Source organism: Entelurus aequoreus, linkage group LG05 (genome assembly GCF_033978785.1).
Source record: "Entelurus aequoreus isolate RoL-2023_Sb linkage group LG05, RoL_Eaeq_v1.1, whole genome shotgun sequence".
Classification (NCBI taxonomy): Eukaryota; Metazoa; Chordata; class Actinopteri; order Syngnathiformes; family Syngnathidae; genus Entelurus; species Entelurus aequoreus.
In genome coordinates, this window is record NC_084735.1 from 79,328,712 (window position 1) to 79,352,264 (window position 23,553).

The 23,553-nt window shown below is 38.2% G+C and overlaps 1 protein-coding gene across 6 annotated transcripts in view; it reads right to left on the reverse strand.

Annotated features, from left to right (window-relative positions):
* Window positions 1–2,286: 2,286 nt before the first annotated feature.
* usp28 (ubiquitin specific peptidase 28) overlaps window positions 2,287–23,553 on the reverse strand; it is a 40,075-nt gene continuing 18,808 nt past the window's right edge. For 5 of the 6 annotated variants that reach the window (XM_062049018.1, XM_062049024.1, XM_062049020.1 and 2 more), the window contains exons 15-26: window positions 23,448–23,518; window positions 21,006–21,234; window positions 20,613–20,942; window positions 20,405–20,538; window positions 16,877–17,167; window positions 13,000–13,095; window positions 12,750–12,928; window positions 8,367–8,445; window positions 4,455–4,534; window positions 4,264–4,387; window positions 2,970–3,168; window positions 2,287–2,901 (exon numbers count right to left, since the gene is read on the reverse strand). In XM_062049018.1, coding sequence (XP_061905002.1) covers window positions 2,726–2,901; window positions 2,970–3,168; window positions 4,264–4,387; window positions 4,455–4,534; window positions 8,367–8,445; window positions 12,750–12,928; window positions 13,000–13,095; window positions 16,877–17,167; window positions 20,405–20,538; window positions 20,613–20,942; window positions 21,006–21,234; window positions 23,448–23,518 — 1,988 coding nt within the window. In that variant the 3' untranslated portion in view covers window positions 2,287–2,725. The remainder of the gene's footprint in view (window positions 2,902–2,969; window positions 3,169–4,263; window positions 4,388–4,454; window positions 4,535–8,366; window positions 8,446–12,749; window positions 12,929–12,999; window positions 13,096–16,876; window positions 17,168–20,404; window positions 20,539–20,612; window positions 20,943–21,005; window positions 21,235–23,447; window positions 23,519–23,553) is intronic. The other variant, XM_062049021.1, reaches the window with a different exon arrangement.

Here is a 23,553-nt window from a genome sequence, read left to right on the forward strand (position 1 = left end):
TGGGCGTGTTGCCTTCAAAATAAGAGTACCGGCTACATAGAGAGACTTTTTAGATTGAAAACAAGCCATCTGTGTGATTTATTGATTGATTGATTGAACTACAAATATATACTATCAACATTATACAGTCATCACACAAGTTAAACATCAGAGTATATACATTGAATTATTTAAAGTCCGGGGGGTGGAATGCGGAGGGGGTTGGGGCGGGAAATGGACATTGTAACAGTGTAGGTCTCACTACTTTGTAAACATTTTTGAGTTCAAACAGTTTCTTAAACTGGCTCATGTTAGTACAAACCCCGTTTCCATATGAGTTGGGAAATTGTGTTAGATGTAAATATAAACGGAATACAATGATTTGCAAATCCTTTTCAACCCATATTCAATTGAATGCACTACAAAGACAAGATATTTTGACGTTCAAACTCATAAACTTTATTTTATTTTTGCAAATAATTAACTTAGAATTTCATGGCTGCAACACGTGCCAAAGTAGTTGGGAAAGGGCATGTTCACCACTGTGCTACATGGCCTTTCCTTTTAACAACACTCAGTAAACGTTTGGGAACTGAGGAGACACATTTTTTAAGCTTCTCAGGTGGAATTATTTCCCATTGTTGCTTGATGTACAGCTTAAGTTGTTCAACAGTCCGGGGGTCTTCGTTGTGGTATTTTAGGCTTCATAATGCGCCACACATTTTCAATGGGAGACAGGTCTGGACTACAGGCAGGCCAGTCTAGTACCCGCACTCTTTTACTACGAAGCCACGTTGATGTAACACGTGTCCTGGCATTGTCTTGCTGAAATAAGCAGGGGCGTCCATGGTAACGTTGCTTGGATGGCAACATATGTTGCTCCAAAATCTGTATGTACCTTTCAGCATTAATGGCGCCCTCACAGATGTGTAAGTTACCCATGTCTTGGGCACTAATACACCCCCATACCATCACAGATGCTGGCTTTTCAACTTTACGCCTATAACAATCCGGATGGTTCTTTTCCTCTTTGGTCCGGAGGACACGACGTCCACAGTTTCCAAAAACAATTTGAAATGTGGACTCGTCAGACCACAGAACACTTTTCCACTTTATATCAGTCCATCTTAGATGAGCTCTGGCCCAGCGAAGCCGACGGCGTTTGTGGGTGTTGTTGATAAACGGTTTTCGCCTTGCATAGGAGAGTTTTAACTTGCACTTACAGATGTAGCGACCAACTGTAGTTACTGACAGTGGGTTTCTGAAGTGTTCCTGAGCCCATGTGGTGATATCCTTTACACACTGATGTCGCTTGTTGATGCAGTACAGCCTGAGAGATCGAAGGTCACAGGCTTAGCTGCTTATGTGCAGTGATTTCTCCAGATTCTCTGAACCCTTTGATGATATTACGGACCGTAGATGGTGAAATCCCTAAATTCCTTGCAATAGCTGGTTGAGAAAGGTTTTTCTTAAACTGTTCAACAATTTGCTCACGCATTTATTGACAAAGTGGTGACCCTCGCCCCATCCTTGTTTGTGAATGACTGAGCATTTCATGGAATCTACTTTTATACCCAATCATGGCACCCACCTGTTCCCAATTTGCCTGTTCACCTGTGGGATGTTCCAAATAAGTGTTTGATGAGCATTCCTCAACTTTATCAGTATTTATTGCCACCTTTCCCAACTTCTTTGTCAAGTGTTGCTGGCATCAAATTCTAAAGTTAATGATTATTTGCACAAAAAAAAAAGGTTTATCAGTTTGAACATCAAATATGTTGTCTTTGTAGCATATTCAACTGAATATGGGTTGAAAATGATTTGCAAATCATTGTATTCCATTTATATTTACATCTAACCCAATTTCCCAACTCAAATGGAAACGGGGTTTGTATTTTATTGTTGTAAAAAGTTGCTCTTGACTCATTATTTTGGAAATGTGATCTGAAGTGAGTTGGCTACTATACCGCTGCCATCTGCTATTTACGAGCCGTCTCTATTTATGGCCGTACATGTTTTTGTGGGAGATGCCTCCAAAAATCCCCCTCTGCAATGCTGCAATGATGGACTGCCGACATGACAGCTGTCCAGACCCCGCCACCCCTAAAAAGTGACTGGATCACAGGAAAAATGAGGAGAATCTTGAAAAAGAAAACACATTTGCATAGCAAACGGATTGACAATGTTGTGTTTGATTGTCGGTGTATGAAGTGGAGAACGCATGGAATAGAAAACTTTTATTGGCAACAAGCCAAGCGGATGGTGCGGCGTCATACGAAACAAGAAACTGACACCACAGGTGGTTTCCGTATTTTTTTTAATCTTGTTGGTGAAGATTTGTTCATACAAACATGACACATTTGACGAGGCGTGTTCTTTTAAAAGCGAAAGTGCCACTCCATAAGGATAACGTAACCTCGAAAAATAGCCTCTTACTAAAGAATCCTCTATTGCACGTTCCTCTAAAACGCTCTCTCTATAGCTCTACTTTGAAGACGTCTTCACTTGTCTGTGCTTCAACGACATAATGACACTTCGCAAAGTCTGCTCTGGACATGTACAAAGCAACAATATAAAATACATATTTAAAAAAACAAAAAAAACAACCAGCATGGTTGCTGTGTGCGGTACAAATGCCGTAGTGCTTACTCTGCCTAGCAACAAGCTCTCCCCTCGTTACGCCCTGCGTGCTAATGCTAACAGCTCGTACTACAAACGACCGGCAATGTTGCTCGCGGGCAGGACGTTACTTGACGATGACCACCGAGGTTTTGTGGATGGACTCCATGACGGCGGCCAGGCGACTGCACAGGTCGTGAGCCTGGTTCATGTGGACTTTAGGGGGGTCTTTAAGCACCACCGTCTCGGCCGAGCAGTCCAGAACCCTTGGCAGAAACTCGCCCAGCTTCATCTGCAGCGAATCTGAACGCAAAAGCGAGGGAAGTTCGACAGGTTTGCGCGAGACGCGTGCTTTTTATTTGGGGTCTTACCGTCCATGTCCTGGCCCAGACAGCAGCACCACTGGCTGCGGATGCTCTCCGTGGTCTCGCGGTCCTCCTGCGACAGCGACGACTCGCGGCTCATCAGGTGCAGGCAGGGAATGACCACCTCGTCCATGATGGCCACGCCCTCCTCTACCTTGCTCTCCTCGCCGCTGGCAAAGAGGCGCGTGGCGCTGTCGTTCAGGGTCTGCAGGGTGGGGGCGGCACGGACAAAAACAGTTTACCGTATTTTTCGGAGTATAAGTCGCACCGGCCGAAAATGCATAATAAAGAAGGAAAAAAACATACACTACTGTTGAAAAGTTTGGGGTCACCCAAACAATTTTGTGGCATAGCCTTCATTTCTAAGAACAAGAATAGACTGTCGAGTTTCAGATGAAAGTTCTCTTTTTCTGGCCATTTTGAGCGTTTAATTGACCCCACAAATGTGATGCTCCAGAAACTCAATCTGCTCAAAGGAAGGTCAGTTTTGTAGCTTCTGTAACGAGCTAAACTGTTTTCAGATGTGTGAACATGATTGCACAAGGGTTTTCTAATCATCAATTAGCCTTCTGAGCCAATGAGCAAACACATTGTACCATTAGAACACTGGAGTGATAGTTGCTGGAAATGGGCCTCTATACACCTATGTAGATATTGCACCAAAAACCAGACATTTGCAGCTAGAATAGTCATTTACCACATTAGCAATGTATAGAGTGTATTTCTTTTAAGTTAAGACTAGTTTAAAGTTATCTTCATTGAAAAGTACACTGCTTTTCCTTCAAAAATAAGGACATTTCAATGTGACCCCAAACTTTTGAACGGTAGTATATATAAGTCGCACTGGAGTATAAGTCGTATTTTTGGGGGAAATTTATTTGATAAAACCCAACACCAACAATAGACATTTGAAAGGCAATTTAAAATAAATAAAGAATAGTGAACAACAGGCTGAATAAGTGTACGTTATATGAGGCATAAATAACCAACTGAGAACGTGCCTGGTATGTTAACGTAACATATTATGGTAAGAGTCATTCAAATAACTATAACATATAGAACATGCTATACGTTTACCAAACAATCTGTCACTCCTAATCGCTAAATCCCATGAAATCTTATACGTCTAGCCTTTTACGTGAATGAGCTAAATAATATTATTTGATATTTTACGGTAATGTGTTAATCATTTCACACATAAGTCGCACCCCCGGCCAAACTATGAAAAAACTGTGACTTATAGTCCGAAAAATACGGTATGCTGTTCTGAGTGCGAAAAAACGCCTTCTTTTCTCCTCACCGCCAGACATTTCCGCCTGTAAAGTGCAACGAGCGACGTGTCCACGCCGCGTTTCTCCCCGCTCCTCAGCAGGGTGGCGTTGGTGTCGTAGGCGTGAGCCAGGTAGGTCAGAGCCTCGCGTATCCTGCAAAAAAACAAAACAAACAAATAAAACCCCATCCTTTGCCACACCAGCCTCCGGGAACACTTACTTCCCGTGCTGGTAGTGCTCCAGTCCGGTCAGCAGGTAGACAAAGACAGTCCGGAACATTCTGTAGTCATCGTGCCACTGCTGTGGAACGCCACACAACATAAAGTTAGCACGGCAAAGAAAACCGGCGTTTCACGTACATTCATGAACACATAAGAATGCACCTGGGCTGCCAGAGAATAAGAAGACAAAGCAGGAGGGATCAGTGTTGCCAACTTCAATCAATCAATCAATCAAAGTTTATCTGTATAACCCATACTTGCCCACCCTCCCGATTTTCCCGGCAGACTCCCGAATTTCAGTGCCCCTCCCGAAAATCTCCCGGGGCAACCACTCTCCCGATTTCCACCCGGACAACAATATTGGGGACGTGCCTTAAAGGCACTGCCTTTAGCGTCCTTTACAGCCTATAGTCACGTCCGCTTTTCTTCCATACAAACAGCGTGCTGGCCCAGTCACATAATATATGCGGCTGTAACACACATAAGCGAAAGCAAGGCATACTTGATCAACAGCCATACAGGTCACACTGAGGCTGGCCGTAAAAACAACTTTAACACTGTTACAAATATGCGCCACACTGTGAATTCACACCAAACAAGAATGACAAACACATTTCGGGAGAACATCCGCACCGTAACACAACATAAACACAAAAGAACAAATACCCAGAACCCCTTGCAGCACTAGCTCTTCCGGGACGCTACAATATACACCCCCCCTACCACCAACCCCCCCCCCCCCCCGTCCCTCACATCAACTCCCCCACCCCCCATCTCCCGAATTCGGAGGTCTCAAGGTTGGCAAGTATGGTATAACCCTTAATCACAAGTGCCTCAAAGGGCTTCACAAACCACAACGACAGCCCCTGATCTGAACCCACATCCGGGCGAGGAAGAACTCCAAAAGCCCAACGTGGCGACTACGCCAACTTTGATGCTAAATTAAGTGAGTAATCGGACCCCTATGTATAAATGTGGTGGAGACTGTTGAGAACGCACGCGTCGCTTTTCGCAAATGCGTCACAGCCAAATATGCAAATTCAACAACTGTGTCATAACTTTTGCAGATTTTGACGATTAAATGAAATACTGTGGAGAGTCAGATACTACGGTGGTACCTCAAGATACAAGCGCCCAAGCTTAGGAGTTTTGTGGAATACGAGCTACTCTCGGCTAATTGTAATGCTATAGGTTGCGAGTAGTGATGGGTCAAACCACACCTGAAGCATCGATGCGTTACGAAACACAAGGAGTGTGTGTCACTTTAAGAAAAACAACACGTGACCGACACAGCTGCTGTATCGTTTGAATGCCAAGCGGCAAAATGTGTTTATTAGGAAGCGCTTCTTTCGGCTCACTAGTGACAGCTCGGACTAAATGAAGTAGGAGGAGTGGCGTGCCGCGTTTGTCATTGGTTTCGCCGCCATCATCACTCTAAATGCAACCGAGAGCAAGGAACAAGTCCGAAGCATAGGAACCGTTTAATTTTATAGCGTCAAAAAAGGTAAATGTTCTATGTATATAAATGATTTATATATGTATATACACACTACCGTTCAAAAGTTTGGGGTCACATTGAAATGTCCTTATTTTTGAAGGAAAAGCACTGTACTTTTCAATGAAGATAACTTTAAACTAGTTTTAACTTTAAAGAAATACACTCTATACATTGCTAATGTGGTAAATGACTATTCTAGCTGCAAATGTCTGGTTTTTGGTGCAATATCTACATAGATGTATAGAGGCCCATTTCCAGCAACTATCACTCCAGTGTTCTAATGGTACAATGTGTTTGCTCATTGGCTCAGAAGGCTAATTGATGATTAGAAAACCCTTGTGCAATCATGTTCACACATCTGAAAACAGTTTAGCTCGTTACAGAAGCTACAAAACTGACCTTCCTTTGAGCAGATTGAGTTTCTGGAGCATCACATTTGTGGGGTCAATTAAACGCTCAAAATGGCCAGAAAAAGAGAACTTTCATCTGAAACTCGACAGTCTATTCTTGTTCTTAGAAATGAAGGCTACGCCACAAAATTGTTTGGGTGACCCCAAACTTTTGAACGGTAGTGTACGTTTGTACATCCATACATCCATTTTGTACCGCTTGTCCCTTTTACATACAGTATATATATACAATGTATATACACGCACACGCACCAGCACACACACATAAATACATATATACATAAATATATTTACACATATTATATATTCACATACATAAACACACACACACACACACACACACACACACACACACACACACACACACACACACACACACACACACACACACACACACACACACACACACACACACAAGGTACAGGCCAAAAGTTTGGACACACCTTGTCATTTCGATGCGTTTTCTTTATTTTCATGACTATTGTCACTGAAGGCATCAAAACTATGACATCTGTGAAGTGAAAACCCTTTCAGGTGACTACCTCTGGCGAAGTTGGTAGAGTGGCTGTGCCAGCAATCGGAGTGTTGCTGGTTACTGGGGTTCAATTCCCACCTTCTACCTTCCTAGTCACGTCCGTTGTGTCCTTGGGCAAGACACTTCACCCTTTGCCTCTGATGGCTGCTGGTTAGTGCCTTGCATGGCAGCTCCCGCCATCAGTGTGTGAATGTGTGTGTGAATGGGTGAATGTGGAAATACTGTCAAAGCGCTTTGAGTACCTTGAAGGTAGAAAAGCGCTATACAAGTATAACCCATTTATCATTTATTTATCATTTACCTCTTTAAGCTCATCAAGAGAATGCCAAGAGTGTGTAAAACAGTAATCAGAGCAAAGGGTGGCTATTTTGACGAAACTAGAATATAAAACATGTTTTCAGTTATTTCACCTTTGTTTGTTAAGCACATAACTCCACATGTGTTCATTCATAGTTTTGATGCCTTCAGTGAGAATCTACAATGTAAATAGTCATGAAAATAAATAAAACCCATTGAATGAGAAGGTGTGTCCAAACGTTTGGCCTGTACTGTATATTACAGTAACAGTGCAGTGTCAATACAGTTAGTGAGTGTGCCACACACTTACTGAGGCATCATTTGCTTATTACTACTTGTGAGCAAATATTCGGGCTTGTGAGAACCGACCAAATACATCCGGTCTTACTCGCTAGCATTGGCTTATAGCTAGTGATGGACATAACTTTGTTTTTTCAAGCATTAGCAGGAAGAAAGTGAGTGTGAAGAACAGCGCTGAAAAGAAGATATTCAATAAATTAAAGTAAGAAATCATCAAAAACATGACCCTCCGCGTAGTCGAGTTTGTGAAGCAGTATGAGCGTAGCACTGCTAGTTTGCTGAAGCAGATTAATTGGATAACGTTAGCAAAGGACGTTTAAACAAAATCTAACCGGTGAACATTTATCTATGAAAATGGGGAGAAGCTGCTGATGTGTTTAACCTAGAAAGCGCTCAAAGGAGATACCGTATAAGTCCGCTCTCCCAGCTAAATGATGTACATTATTGTTGTTACATTACTCCATAAAACTACTGTATAGTTGTGTGTGCTACATTCTATGATATTGTATTTATACAATATTTCTTAAAGGTGTGTTTTCCTTTTCAAAAGGCATGCTAAGTTAAGTGCGTCAATCATTTCAATTCAAGAACCAACTCGACTTGTGTTCTGACGTACCACGGTGCTCCCACGCTCTGTAAAAAGTTTCAAACTCCGGCACAGTCACACTGCAGCCTTCACTGCCCCTCATCCCCCCCACCCCCACCCTCAAGAGACCAAATTACACTGCGGGCTCACTGGAATTCAGACCATGCCAACGACTCCCCCCGAATAACCGAACAAGCTCACGAGAAACTTGAGGCGTATAGAGCAGTGTGCACTAGACCACTTTAGCACCTTCACGCTAGCGTCCTTAAATGAATCTTAGTATACCAAGTACTCGTCCATGTCCATGTCCTCGGGCTTGATGAGGCGCAGCTTGGCTCGGGCTTCCCTCATAATACTGATGGCCCTGCAGGAATGTAAAGGATGCTTGTTAACATAACAGTGGAGTCAACGACCACAACACTGGGAACTAAATCTGTGTTGTTTTGATGCAGGCATATAGTACAGTTCAAGTGCAGAAACTACAATCACAGTAAACGTATATCGTATCAATCAATCAATGTTAATTCATATAGCCCTAAATCACGAGTGTCTCAAAGGGCTGCACAAGCCACAACGACATCCTCGGCTCAGATCCCACGTGTGTGCAAAGGCAGCTCAGTAAAGTGAACACAGCAGCCACTAGATGGCATTATTAGACTTAGACTTCCTTTTTATTCTCATTCAAATTTGAACTTTACAGCACAGATAAGAACGAAATTTCGTTACATAAGCTCATGGTAGTGCAGGATAAAAAAAGCAATAAGGTGCATATATAAATAAATAAATATATATAAATAATATATAAATATATATATAAAATAAATAAATAGATTACTGTACAGATAAATATATTGCACTTTTCCACATGTGTCCACGTTTATGGATGCATGTTATATTGTCTTTTTTATTCCAGCGAGTTAATCCATTTTGGGGGGAGTTGAGGGGATAATTTAATTATGATGCGTTCAAGAGTCTTACGGCCTGAGGGAAGAAGCTGTTACCGAACCTGGAGGTTCTGCTTCGGAGGCTGCGGAACCTCTTTCTAGAGTCCAGCAGTGAAAACAGTCCTTGGTGTGCCTTATGTAAATAGTTTAGTTGGTTTATTGACATTAAAATAAAGTAAACACAAATAATAATAAATAAAATGTCGGGGTTTATATTAGAACTGGACGATTATGACAAAAATAAGGATTACGATTGTTTTGGTTGAAACTGAAATAGGGTTAATATAACGATCAATCAATCAATCAATGTTTATTTATATAGCCCTAAATCACATACATATAGCCATATAATCGGTACAGAGCCCACATACGGGCAAGGAAAAACTCATCCCAGTGGGACGTCGGTGTGAATGACTATGAGAAACCTTGGGGAGAGGACCGCACGATGTATTCTTTCATTTGTGAATTATGTGAGTATCTACTTTAAATAGAATTTAAAAGATAAATAGATACGAATTAGTAACAAATAAACAACAGTAAAATCAATAAATGAAAATAACAATAGCAACATAATAAAACATTTGAATTCCGTTTTTCTGTTTTAGTTTCTTAAAAGTGAACTTTTTACCTTTTACACCTATTTTGCCACAAAAGAGTTTGTGCTTTAAGTGTCATAAATAACGATTTATAAAATGCAAAAATCCTCACATTTACTAGTGCAATACATCTTTGGTCAATTTGGAACTGTATTTTAAGTCAAAGAATAATACATTTCTAAATGTATTAATAAGTACTTGAAGTGCATTATGCTTGTGTAAGGCACTTTTTTAAAAAACTTTTACAGTGTAACCTGGATTTACAAACCCCTCTACAGGTATTTGCGAACTGTTAGATCGTTCCAAGTATGCCCCGTGTGCATTTCTGTCAATGTTGTTGCAGGTGGATTTAACTTTTAGAAATACTTAATAATGCAGCAATATGGTTGTTAAAGTTAAGGATTTTGGTGATTTCGGATCGATTGTGAGAGCACCATAGTGACTCCCGTGTATGTGCATACAGCACAGTTCTGCTGACATAGGAGACATAAAATACATTTGACATGTTTTTGTTGTTTCACTGTTGGTTGTACACTACCGTTCAAAAGTTTGGGGTCACCCAAACAATTTTGTGGAATAGCCTTCATTTCTAAGAACAAGAATAGACTGTCGAGTTTCAGAGGAAAGTTCTCTTTTTCTGGCTATTTTGAGCGTTTAATTGACCCCACAAATGTGATGCTCCAGAAACTCAATCTGCTCAAAGGAAGGTCAGTTTTGTAGCTTCTGTAACGAGCTAAACTGTTTTCAGATGTGTGAACATGATTGCACAAGGGTTTTCTAATCATCAATTAGCCTTTTGAGCCAAAGAGCAAACACATTGTACCATTAGAACACTGGAGTGATAGTTGCTGGAAATGGGCCTCTATACACCTATGTAGATATTGCACCAAAAACCAGACATTTGCAGCTAGAATAGTCATTTACCACATTAGCAATGTATAGAGTGTATTTCTTTAAAGTTAAGACTACTTTAAAGTTATCTTCATTGAAAAGTACAGTGCTTTTCCTTCGAAAATAAGGACATTTCAATGTGACCCCAAACTTTTGAACGGTAGTGTATATATCGAAAAAAACTCAAACAAATATTAAAAAATAAATAAATAATAATTTGACGAAACAAAAGCAAGTTTAAAAAAAAATCACGGTATGATCTTATCACCGTATTAAGACCACGGTACGATATTATTGTGGTGTACTGTTTGTCCAAAACAAAAGGCTCATAAAATGTTACAGTGTGTAAAATGAAGTGTCAGGAATGTTTAGTATAAACACACTTACTTTAGAAAACAAACATAATGCTAAAATGTTATAGTCATAATTATTACTACAAACATGTATTTTTAAGTGCAAATATTTGTGCAGGAAAATCCATTTGTTTGAAGCAAATATTTAAAAAAACTGACAGTTGAGTGTCTTTAAGGTGTCAATGTAAACATCCAGTGAAAAACAACAATGTTCACTTTAGTGTCTTTCAACTTTTAGCTCGGTTGGTAGAGCGGCCGTGCCAGCAACTTGAGGGTTGCAGGTTCAATCCCCACTTCCGCCATCCTAGTCACTGCCGTTGTGTCCTTGGGCAAGACACTTTACCCACCTGCTCCCAGTGTCACCCACACTGGTTTAAATGTAACTTAGATATTGGGTTTCACAATGTAAAGCGCTTTGAGTCACTTGAGAAAAAGCGCTATATAAATGTAATCCACTTCACTTTCTGACAAGCAGTGTCCTCCATAGTGGACATGTTTATATCAGTCTGGAAAATGCAGTTTCTCAGAAAAGTTAACTAAGAATTTAACTTTTAATATTGTAAATTAAATTGATGTTTGGCTTCGCTGGCTCTCAAATATCTTTTCTGGGTGACGGTTTATGAGGGGGGACTTGTCCAGGGTGCAAGCGGTGGCAAATGGATGGATGGGTTGAGGATTCATGAAGAAGTTTGAAAAAAATTTAGTTTAGATAATAATGAGTCAGATATTGGAATATGGGATTAATTGTTGACATTTTTTTTAACTATTAAATGAACCTAAAATATGATATGTAGGGTTTTGCAAGTTGTTTCTTATTGTTTATCTGCTTTTCTGCACCAGGTTAGCCCATCAGTGGGAGCACGGTAACATTTTTAAGTACCTGCAGCATCATACACTTGTGTGTGTAAATGTGTTTTCATGAGGTTTCCTGCAGCATCATACACTTGTGTGTGTCAATGTGTTTTCATGAGGTTTTCAAAAATAAAGCTCTCTTGAGGAAAGTGCACCCCTGGGAAAATGTATTCATAATTTATAATATTTATATTCAACTTCATAGATTTGATATTTATATTCTAGTTGAAAACAGCCCTGTGAGGAATTTGTAGTAAAGTTCATAAAAAGTTAATAGAATTAAAATTGATGGAGAATGTCAGACTATTTCATTCAGAAAGACTGTAGGTTAGCTAGCTCATTTAAAATATCCTAAACTTTTTTTTTGACCCTGCCTCTTAAAAGAATCGGAACCGAGAATCGTCAGGAATCGGAATCGGAATCGGAATTGTTCGAATTCAAACGATACCCAACCCTAATGATATGTGGTAAATATTGGACACAATGTGTTGTCAAGTTTATGCGATGTGATGCAAGTGTAAGCCACTGTGACAATAATGATCATTTTAAAAAATTCTTATTTTTCATGAATGGCTGTGATGACAATGTAAAAGAGGGATTTTTAATCACTGTTATGTTGGAATATGTTGGTAAATATTGATACTTTTGTTGATATTATTCATTTTTGTTTAAATACTTTGGATTGTTTTGTGTCATGTTTGTGTGTCCTCTCAATATTATTATTGTGTATTACTTTGTTGGACTGATTACATTTTTTTCAGTTTACTCGTATTTCCCACGTTGTACAGTTTTTTTGTTTGATACCGTTACGCGTCACGGCATTCTTGTGACGACTTTGAAACAGCAATACCGCGGCATCCGCAAAACCGTGACACCCCTTTTTGTCATATAAGTAGCGAAGTATCAAATAAAACACAGCAACCACGGTGAAATCCCAAACCTCTGAATTTGCATGCATGTTAGTTTTTTTCAATTATAATATTTTTATGATCGTGAGAAAATCGAAATTCAATAACTGTCCGGCCCTATCACCTTTCATCGAAGCTGAGGTTGCGGTCTGTAAACTGCTCCAGCAGCGTCCTCTCGATGACACGTTTGGGCGCCTTGTTCTGGAAGAAGTAAACCAAAGCGTGCTGCAGACGAGCGTCCTCCCGCGGCGTCGTCTCCTCCTGGGAGAGCTCGTACAAGCGGGAGTATTCTTCATGGAAGGCCTGAGGGTGGGGTTAGGGGGTTAGAGGAAGCAGTTTTTGGGCACCTTTACCGACAAACAGAACAGACCCACCTTGATGAGACCAGCCTCGGAACCCTCGGTGTCGAAGGTTTGTCTGGCCTTTGCGATGGCCAGAATGATGCCCTGCATGGCCGGAGTCAGCATCATCTGTCAATTATGAGACAAATTACCAATCTGACTTTTTATTTGTTTTAGTGTAAAAATGCCTGATTCTGAGTGAGAAAATATAATATACAGTAGAACCTCGATTTATAAACCCCTATATTTGCGAACTTTTCTATTTGCTATCTTTTAGATTGCTCCAAATGTGCCTCTGTGTGCGAACCATGTCTTGGTGTACGAACATTTCATTATTTCATTCATTTTGTGTGCCGCTGCATTGATTGATTGAAACTTTTATTAGTAGATTGCACAGTACAGTACATATTCCGTACAATTGACCACTAAATGGTAACACCCGAATAAGTTTTTCAACTTGTTTAAGTCGGGGTACACGTTAATCAATTCATGGAAGCCTTTGGGCGCGTCCATTTTGGAGAGGCGGGGCCTCCTACGTCACGTCTACGTCAGTCTTTGATTGATTGATTGAGATTTTTATTAGTAGGTTGCACAGTGAAGTACATATTCCGTACAATTGACCACTAAATGGTAACACCCGAATAAGTTTTTCAACTTGTTTAAGTCGGGGTCCACTTAAATTGATTCATGATACAGATATATACTATCATATATATATACTATCATCATAATACAGTCATCACACAAGATAATCACATTGAATTATTTACATTATTTACAATCAGGAGTGTGGAGGGGGGGTGGGGTGGGGGGGGTATGGACATCAAGTAGTGGACATAGAGAGAGAGAGAGAGAGAGAGAGAGAGAGAGAGAGAGAGAGAGAGAGAGAGAGAGAGAGAGAGATCAGAAGGCATAAGAAAAAGAATCTGCATTTGATTGTTTACATTTGATTATTAGCAATCCGGGGAGGGTGTTAGTTTAGGGTTGTAGCTGCCTGGAGGTGAACTTTTATAGCGGTTTTGAAGGAGGATAGAGATGCCCTTTCTTTTATACCTGTTGGGAGCGCATTCCACATTGATGTGGCATAGAAAGAGAATGAGTTAAGACCTTTGTTAGTTCGGAATCTGGGTTTAACGTGGTTAGTGGAGCACCCCCTGGTGTTGTGGTTATGGCGGTCATTTACGTTAAGGAAGTAGTTTGACATGTACTTCGGTATCAGGGAGGTGTAGCGGATTTTATAGACTAGGCTCAGTGCAAGTTGTTTAACTCTGTCCTCCACCTTGAGCCAGCCCACTTTAGAGAAGTGGGTAGGAGTGAGGTGGGATCTGGGGTGGAGGTCTAGAAGTAACCTGACTAGCTTGTTCTGAGATGTTTGGAGTTTAGATTTGAGGGTTTTGGAGGTGCTAGGGTACCAGGAGGTGCATGCGTAATCGAAAAAGGGTTGAACGAGAGTTCCCGCCAGAATCCTCAAGGTGCTTTTGTTGACCAGAGAGGAAATTCTGTAGAGAAATCTCGTTCGTTGGTTAACCTTTTTGATTACCTTGGTTGCCATTTTATCACAGGAAAGGTTAGCCTCTAGAATGGAACCTAGGTAGGTGACCTCATCTTTCCTGGTGATGACACTGTCACCTACTTTTATGGTGAAGTGATTGACTCTCTTAAGTTTGATGTGGGACCCAAACAGGATGGATTCTGTTTTACCCAAGTGGATGGATAAGTGGATGGTCCATTACTCGGTCGCCATTCTTTGGTGCTTCAACGTGTGTTTCTTTGCTCCCTAATCACCAAGTTTTGTCTATTTTGTTACTCAATATGAGTCCAAAGCAGTTATCTTTGTTGTTTGTAAGCACATGCCATAAATAACTTTAGCTGCATTCAAAAGTCGATGGAAAAATTACAGCCATTAAATAGGTGTACGCTTTATAATCCGACTAGATGACTAATCGTTAAGATAGTCATTTACTAGTCCACTATCAAAACAGTTCTAAGTTGCAGCCCTATTTGATAATAAAGAGATTGTTGATCCTTCACCCCCTTACTATGTTTGTACAGTATATATACACTTTATAGTGTCTTCAAAGTGTGCTTTTTTCTCTAAAATATGAACTTTTGTCCAGGCTAGAACCATTTATTCATGTTTACATTGATTCTTAATGGAAATTCTGCTTCACTACACAAACTTTTGGATTTATGGACAATGTTCAAGCACCAATTAGGATCGTAAATCAAGGATCCACTCAGTACGTGTCCATGCACTAAATTAGTCCAATGTCTCATATAGTTCGGCTCTATATAAGCATCCTACAACCCATGGAAACACCTTAATCTGACAGTGTTCGGTTTTTGAAAAGTCGAACTAACACACCTGGATTATGCGATTGAAAACCAGTTTACTATGAGGTCTGTCACATCGCTACCTCTCTATCTGGCTATTACCTATCGCCCCCCTGTGCCCTATTTGGACTTCATCAGTGAATTTTCAGAGTTTGTCGCTGATCTAGTGACGCACGCAGATGATATAATTATAATGGGGGATTTTAATGTCCATATGACCCTCCGTGTGTGGCGCTCCAGACTATAATGGATAGCTGTGGTATTACACAAATAATAAATTAATCCACGCATCGCAACGGTAACACGATAGACCTAGTCTTTGTCCGAGGTGTCACCACTTCCAAAGTTATGGTACTACCGTACACTAAAGTAATGTCCGATCATTACCTTATAAAATTTAAGTTCTGACTCATTGTCTACAAGCTACTAATGACCAATGCTTTAAAACTGCTTACATTAATCCACAGAACCTTATGAATGAGCTCTGTGACATTCAAAAGTTTTGTTTCCATGATTCGCCGTCCAGAAATTCATTTGAAACCACTCTATCCCGCCGGTCTTTCTTTGCTTTGTACCTGCATCCGATCTGATACATTTTTGGTAGTAGCGTCATGTGGGTAGCGTAATCTAAGATACTTTCTTGATATTGTCTGCTATTTAACATCATCATAGCCATTAAACACGTAATAATTGTAATCTGTGCCAATATTACAGCGGACATCAGGTACTACAGAGCTAGGCTGTTGACTTTTTTTTAAAATTTTTTTTTTAACTTATTTATAAATTTCAACATTTACAAACAGACAAGAAATAATCAAAATAAGTACAAATTAGTACAAAAAGAGTACAAAGCAGCGCCAGGTGGTTATAAATTCAAAGTAACTAAAATAGAATGCAAAAAAAAAAAAAAAAAAAATATATATATATATATATATACAATAAACAAAGTGCAAAGCCATAGGCTCACTCAATTTCAGTAAATAACTTAAATTTGGAACACAGCATCATAGTTTTCACAGCTTTTTGGTTGTCAGAGGTAGAGTGTTTTAATGTAGAGTTCTAATTCTTTTTTTAAAGGCACAAAAGACAGGTCGGGTATTGAGAAACTTACATTTATGAATATAAAACTTAGCCACATTTATGAATATAAAACTTAGCCAATAGTATAATGAGGTTGCAATGGTAAAATTCCTTTTCAAATTTTTATTCATATAGTGTAAAACCAAATATCACATCTTTAAAACAAAGCACAAATTTGTCATGAATATTGTCCAGGATGAAGCGACAGATGCCCTTAGGCTGTTGACTTGTAAGGAGCCGCAGATGCCTGGTGTGACGCCATAGTAAATGGGAAAAGCAATACATTTATCCGTGCTAAAATAAAATTAGCGCCCCCCAGTGTACGGGAGGCATACGGCGTATGACCAATAGTCGCATTAGAGAGTATGCCTGGACACTTGGACTTCACATGCGGGTGTGAAAATACAAAAAAAAAAAAAACTATTTGAGAAATCAAACTAACATAGTGACTGTCTCTATGGATGTGTAGTATTAATTACAAAAGCGCAGGACTCACCTCTTCATTGTAACCGTCAGCATCGGCCCTCACCATGATTCTTCCCACATTGGGGATCTCCACCTCAGAGACTTCGTTCTCCGCCTGCCGCCGTCTTGCAGGCACCTGCTCCTCCTCCTCCTGCGGGTCCTCGTGTTTACCATCTGCTTCACGCTGAGGAGGTTCCGCCGAAGAGGCCTCCCGAGCTTCTTCTTTTTCTTCTTCTCCATTTTGCTTCTCTGCTTCCTCTTTCTTCAGCGACAGGTCGGGTGGCTCTTGGTTGCTACTGAGCTCAACTTCAGGGCAAAGAGTCTGATAGAAAGAGACATCACATATAATCTAATGGTGTCAAACCATTAAAATGATGTGGGTTGCTGTGAATTACTCTTAACTAATCTCGATTAAACATAATTAATTATTATTTAAGCGTGTCTGATGTTGCACGTTATTATTATGTTTTTATGTACAAACATGTATCCCCATTAATGAAGTTATTTTTGTGTTATGTATGTGCTATTTTACGATAGAAGCTTTGTGGTGAAAACATGCTTAATACTTTATGTCTATCGTCTGTTCCGTCAGGTGGTTTTTTGTACGCTAATTTTGCTGCTGTTTAGCATCTTCCATAGTGACTTGTTTGCTTCTGCAGCCCGTTGAGTCATTATTCCCTGCAAATACTAAAATCACCACACAAATCCCCTCCATTTTGGAACATTTGTAATATTCATTTCATTTAAAAATGAGCAAATTACACACAATTGTGGTAGATGTCTGTGTTGCCATTGTCACAAACTTTGGAACTTTTTTCCCACAAATTTGAGCATCAAATTTGTCAAAGAAGGCTTTCTATCGCACGTCCTGAAACGGCTCGGCAACCATAATGAACGCTTGGGTAAAGCTGAAGCTTTCTGGGAAATTAGCTGCCTTTCCACCATTTTTTGTAATTCAAAAGTTATAACACATCAAATTAAATGATCTGTTTCATTCTTAATTTAAATAATAATCGAATGAAATTAATAATTACATCAAAAATGAAGAAATGTTCTGTAATTAAAATATAATGTGTACATGTCATGAGGTCTAAATTTCTGTGAAATATGTCATGTATGGAATTTACTTTGAAGCACAATTCTGGAATATAGCAAAATTATCAATTGTAATTTAAATGTTACTTATTTTAGAAAGATAGATAGTACTTTATTGATTCCTTGAGAGTTCCTTCAGGAAAATTAAGACGTTTAATTCAAATTACAATTTTACTTCCTGTTTGCAGCCACATTTCTAATTAAATTCAAATGACACTTTATTTATTTTAATTAAAATTTAAATTGCAATCCTACTTTGTTTGTGGCCGCAATTCATATTCAATTCAAATTTTATTTCTTTTAATTGGTATTTGAAATGCATTTCTACTTTCTATTTGCAGCGGCAATTCCCATTCACTTCAAATTCAAATTTTATTTGACTTATACTATTTGGAATTGGAATTGCAATTCTTCTTCAGATTCACTTTAAATTCAAATCAAAACTGACATTTTATTTCGAACTTGAATTACAATTATACATCCTGTTTGTGGTCGCAATTCAAACTCAATTTCAATTTAATTCAGATGTACATTCTATTAATAGGAATTTGAATTGCAAATATACTCCCTGTTTGAACGCGCAATCCAAATTCACTTAAAATTTAAATCAAATTTGACTTCTATTTATTGGACTTAAAATTGCAATTCTACTTTCTGTTTGCAGACGCAAATAAAATTCAATCCAAATTCAAATCAAAACTGACTTCTATTAATTCAAATTTTAATTACTATTATACCTCCTGTTTGCAGCCACAATTCAAATTAAATGTATATTCAATTTAAATTTAACTTCTATTAATTGAATTTGAATTGCAATTGTACTCCCTGTTAGCAGCTGCAATTCAAATTAACTTCAAATTCAAATCAAATTTGACTTCATTTAATTTTAACTTGAATTGCAACTTTTTATTCCTGTTTGCAGCCGCAATTCAAATTCACTTCAAATTGAAATCAATTTTGACCTCTTTTAATTGGAATTTGAATTGCAATTCTACTTCCTGTTTGCAGCCACAATTCAAATTCAATTTAAATTCAATTCAAATTTGACATCTATTAATTTGTAATTTAAATTGCATTTGTATTCCCTGTTTACAGCCACAATTATAATTCACTTCAAATTTAAATCAAATTTCCATCATTCTTTTAATTGGAATTTGAATTGCAATTCTACTTCCTGTTTGCAGCCACAATTCTAATTCAATTTAAATTCAATTGAAATTTGACTTCTATTAATAGGAATTTTGAATTGCAATTGTACTTCCTGTCAACAGCTACAATTCAAATTCACTTGCAATTCAAATTCACTTCAAATTCAAATCAAATTTGACTTCTTTTAATTTGAACTTGAATCACAATTCTACTTCCTGTTTGCAGCCGTAATTAAAAATTACTTCAAACTCAAATCAATTGGACTTCTTTTATTTTTTACTTGAATTGCAATTCTACTTCGTGTTTGCAGCCACAATTCAAAATTACTTCAAATTCATATCAAATTTCACTTCTGTTAATTCAAACTTGAATTGCAATTCTGCTTCCTGTTTGCGACCACAATTCAGATGCAATTCAAATTCAGGGAATTGAATTGGAAATTAGGAGAAATTTAATTTATAATTTTGCACAGGCCTGGTGTCTATTCCAGCAGCGGACAAAGCAGCATGTGTCAAATGCACATTTTCCTTCTTGGATGCCGTGAAATATTCCTCTTGTCATTCTGGATAAGGCGGCAGCACTTTAAACATGGACATATTTGTTACTAATAGAGAGAAGACTAATACTTGACCGCTGCTAACCATGCAGTAGCAGTACTTGTGCGTGATCTTCTCATCAATAGATTTAAATTGCATTACTTTTTGAATTGTATTCTTGTACAGTTTTATATGGAAACAATTCTTTAAAAGTAACAATTTATTCCGGTAGTATTTTGACGCTTTTCTTATAAAATGACAACCTTAAAAAAGGGTTTAAACGAATTGTAATATTACCAGAAATTAATTTCTGCAATGTTTTGCAATTTAGTTGAAATACGTAATTCTTTTTCAAGTTGCAACTTTATTCTCGTACTCTTAAGGTCGTATTCTTGTAAAATCAAATATAAAATATATATTTTGAAATTAAAGTAACACTATTTCGGTAATATTTTTACTCTTTTCTCATAACATGACAATTTGATTTATTCAAAAAATAATGATAAGAAGCACCCCCCGCGACCCCGAATGCGACAAGCAGTAGAAAATGGATGGATGGATGGATGGATAATAAGAAGAATAGTTTAAACTAATTGTGATATTACCAATACTTTTTTAATTAAATAAAATAAATAAAATAGTGCCGAGCGTGGATCTTCAACGCTACGCTTAGTGGGGAATCCTTGACCCACATGCGCACACTTACTATCCTAGAATCTGCAACTCATATATATGACAAATAAGGTGGCAGAAGAAGTGCTTTGACAGACTTAACCCACCTGACTGGGAGGCTCCTTCTCAGTGGCAGTGCTGGTGCTGCTAGTGGTAGTGGTGCTGGTGGAACCCTGGCTGGTGCTGGTGGTGAGCTCACTATCATGGCAGCCTGACTGTAGGGGAGGCGTTACTTGTGGTCCTTTTTTAAGAGATAGAAATAAAAAGTTGTAGTCTACCAATTTCTTGTTTGGACATCTTTACATCACTACAGACCTTCTGGTGGTCCTGCCGGCTCCTCATCCGTCTGCGCCTCTGGTTGTGGCTCCGAAGCAGTTCCCTGAGCAGGTTCGTCAGTCTGAGGTCCCGACTGTGGTGCGGGCTCGACGGGTGCAGACTGCTGAGTGTCGTCAGTGCTGGCTTTTGGGGGCTCTGCAGGACTCAGCGTGGACTCACCCTGCGGCGCGGCCGCCTGACACAGCTGCTCCTCCCACTCGCTGATCTCCTGCTGGAACCAACGGTTGTCTTGGTGCACGTAGCGTCTTAGGACGGGCGGTAGCAAGTCTATGCCATGCAGCGCCTGGCCCGTCTCGTCATCTGTGTCTTCTGGGATGGATGTCAGGTCGTGTTAGAAAGAACACCCTCCGCACGTAGAGAGGGGTACGGTACCTGTGATGAGGTGGGGTAGCCTGTCGTCGATGTACATCAGGCAGTAGGCGCTGGCGTTGGTCATCCCGCCGAAAGAGTCTTGCTCAAGCTCCTCCCACGAGGACTCTGTGATGCTGATGTCGTTGTACTTCAACCAGCGCTGGTTGGCGTGGTCGTAAATGTACGCCCAATAATGTCCCGCTGAGGCCTGGCCTTCGTGCACCAGCACCGCATGCAATCTGTAGGGGACCTAAACAGACGTAAGGTTGCTGTAATCAATTTGATGATGAGCCACACAGATTGCAAATAAACTTGTGACTAAACAAAGTAGTAACTAAGATATAAATAAATACATAAAAATTGCTATAAAAGAAGTATTTTGGAAAAAATTAAATAAAAGAAGCAGTATTAGGAAGAAATAAAATACGTAATTTATTGGGCTAAAGATTGACCTAATAGAAGAAGTCTTTTTTTAATTGGATAAAGTTGTCATTTTATAAGAAAAGAGTCAAAATATGATATAAAATGTTTTATTTTATTTAATCAAAAAAGTATTGGTAATATCACAATTAGTTTAAACTCTTCTTCTTATCATTATTTTTTAAAATAAATCCAATTGTCATTTTATGAGAAAAGAGTAAAAATATTACCGAAATAGTGTTACTTTAATTTCACTATATATATTTTATATTTTATTTTACGAGAATACGATCTTAAGAGTATGAGAATAAAGTTGCAACTTGGAAAATAATTACGTATTTCGACTAAATTGCAAAACATTGCAGAAATTAATTTCTGGTAATATTACAATTCGTTTAAACTCTTTTTTAAGTTGTCATTTTATAAGAAAAGAGTCAAAATACTACCGGAATAAATTGTTACTTTTAAAGAATTGTTTCCATATAAAACTGTACAAGAATACAATGCAAAAAGTATAATAATAAGGTTGCAATATGAACGAGAATTACATATCACCACGATATGTCAAAACATTGCAAAAATAGAGTATTTGTTGTATCAGAATTAGTTTGAACTTTTATTAAAATAAAGTCATAATTTTTAAAACAAATCCACTTGTCATTTAATTAGAAAAGAGTCAAAATATCATAAAGAATATCTTTTATTTTTATTTTACAAGAATACAATCCAAAAAGTATGCGAATAAAGTTGCATTTTGAATGATAATTACATATTACGACAATATGTCAAAACATTGTAAGAATAAAGTATTGGTTACATCAGAATTAGTCAGAACTTATATTAAAATACAGTCATAATTTTTTAAATAAATAAAATCGTCATTTTATGACACGACAGACAAAATATTACCGGAATATTTTTAATTTTGAAAGATATATTTTTTTATTCTACAAGAATACGATCCAAACAATATGAGAATAAGGTTGAAATTTGAACGAGAATTACATATTTTGACAAAATGGCTAAACATTGCAGGAATACATTATTGGTAATATCACAATTCGTTTCAACTCTTATTAAAATAAAGTCGTATATCCAATTGCCATTTTTTGAGAAAACAGTGAAAATATTACCAGAATAAATTGTTGTTTAAAATTCTTCGAGAACACGATCCAAAAAGTGAATTGAATTACCATGTCAATTACCATGAATTGATTAATGTGGACAAGTTGAAAAACTTATTCGGGTGTTACCATTTAGTGGTCAATTGTACGGAATATGTACTGTAGTGTGCAATCTACTAATAAAAGTTTCAATCAATCAATGAAGTATGAGAATAAAATTGCAATTTAAATAAGAATGACATATTTCGACAAAGTGGCAAAATATTGCACGAATAAAGTATTGGTTGTATCACAATTCGTTTGAACTTTTATTTAAATATTTTTTTTACATAAATACAATTGTAATTTTATGAAGAAAACAAATCGTCACAAATATAACCGTAATAAATTGTTCATTTGAAAATATATTTTTTATTTTAAATTTTACGAGAATACAATCAAGAGTGCAAACATGAAGTTGCAATTTGAACAAGTATTACATATGACAGCAAATTGCCAAAACATTGTAAGAAAAAAGTATTTATATATCAGAATTAGTTTGAACATTTATTAAAACAAAGTGGTGGTTTTAGAAGAAAATAGTTCTTCATGTTTTGGGAATAAAGTTAATCCAAATGAAGCCAATAAAATGATGAAATTATCTTTTTGTTTGTTTACTTAAGTGTTTTTCTTTTCAGTGTGTCGTGAAACTGTCACACTTAATTTATTTTATGTATTACGCAGATGCAGCATCTTAAAATAAACATAAAATGTAATTTCCTCCCAGAGGGAGACAATCAAAGGTCAGTTTTTTTGTTTTTCTTCTACTAATTGCAGGCCGACATTTAAATGTTTGTGCATGAGAAATCAATGGCTTACAGTCGTGTAGACATTGTAGAAAGCCGAAAGACAGACGGAATGGGGGGGAGGTAAACATTACCTGGCAGAGGGTGTTGTCTGAGTACATGCCCTCCAGTGTCTGACTCAGCCTGTCAATGTTGGCCTTTAGCTCTGAAACGGCAAAATAAAACAAGCATGGAAACGAC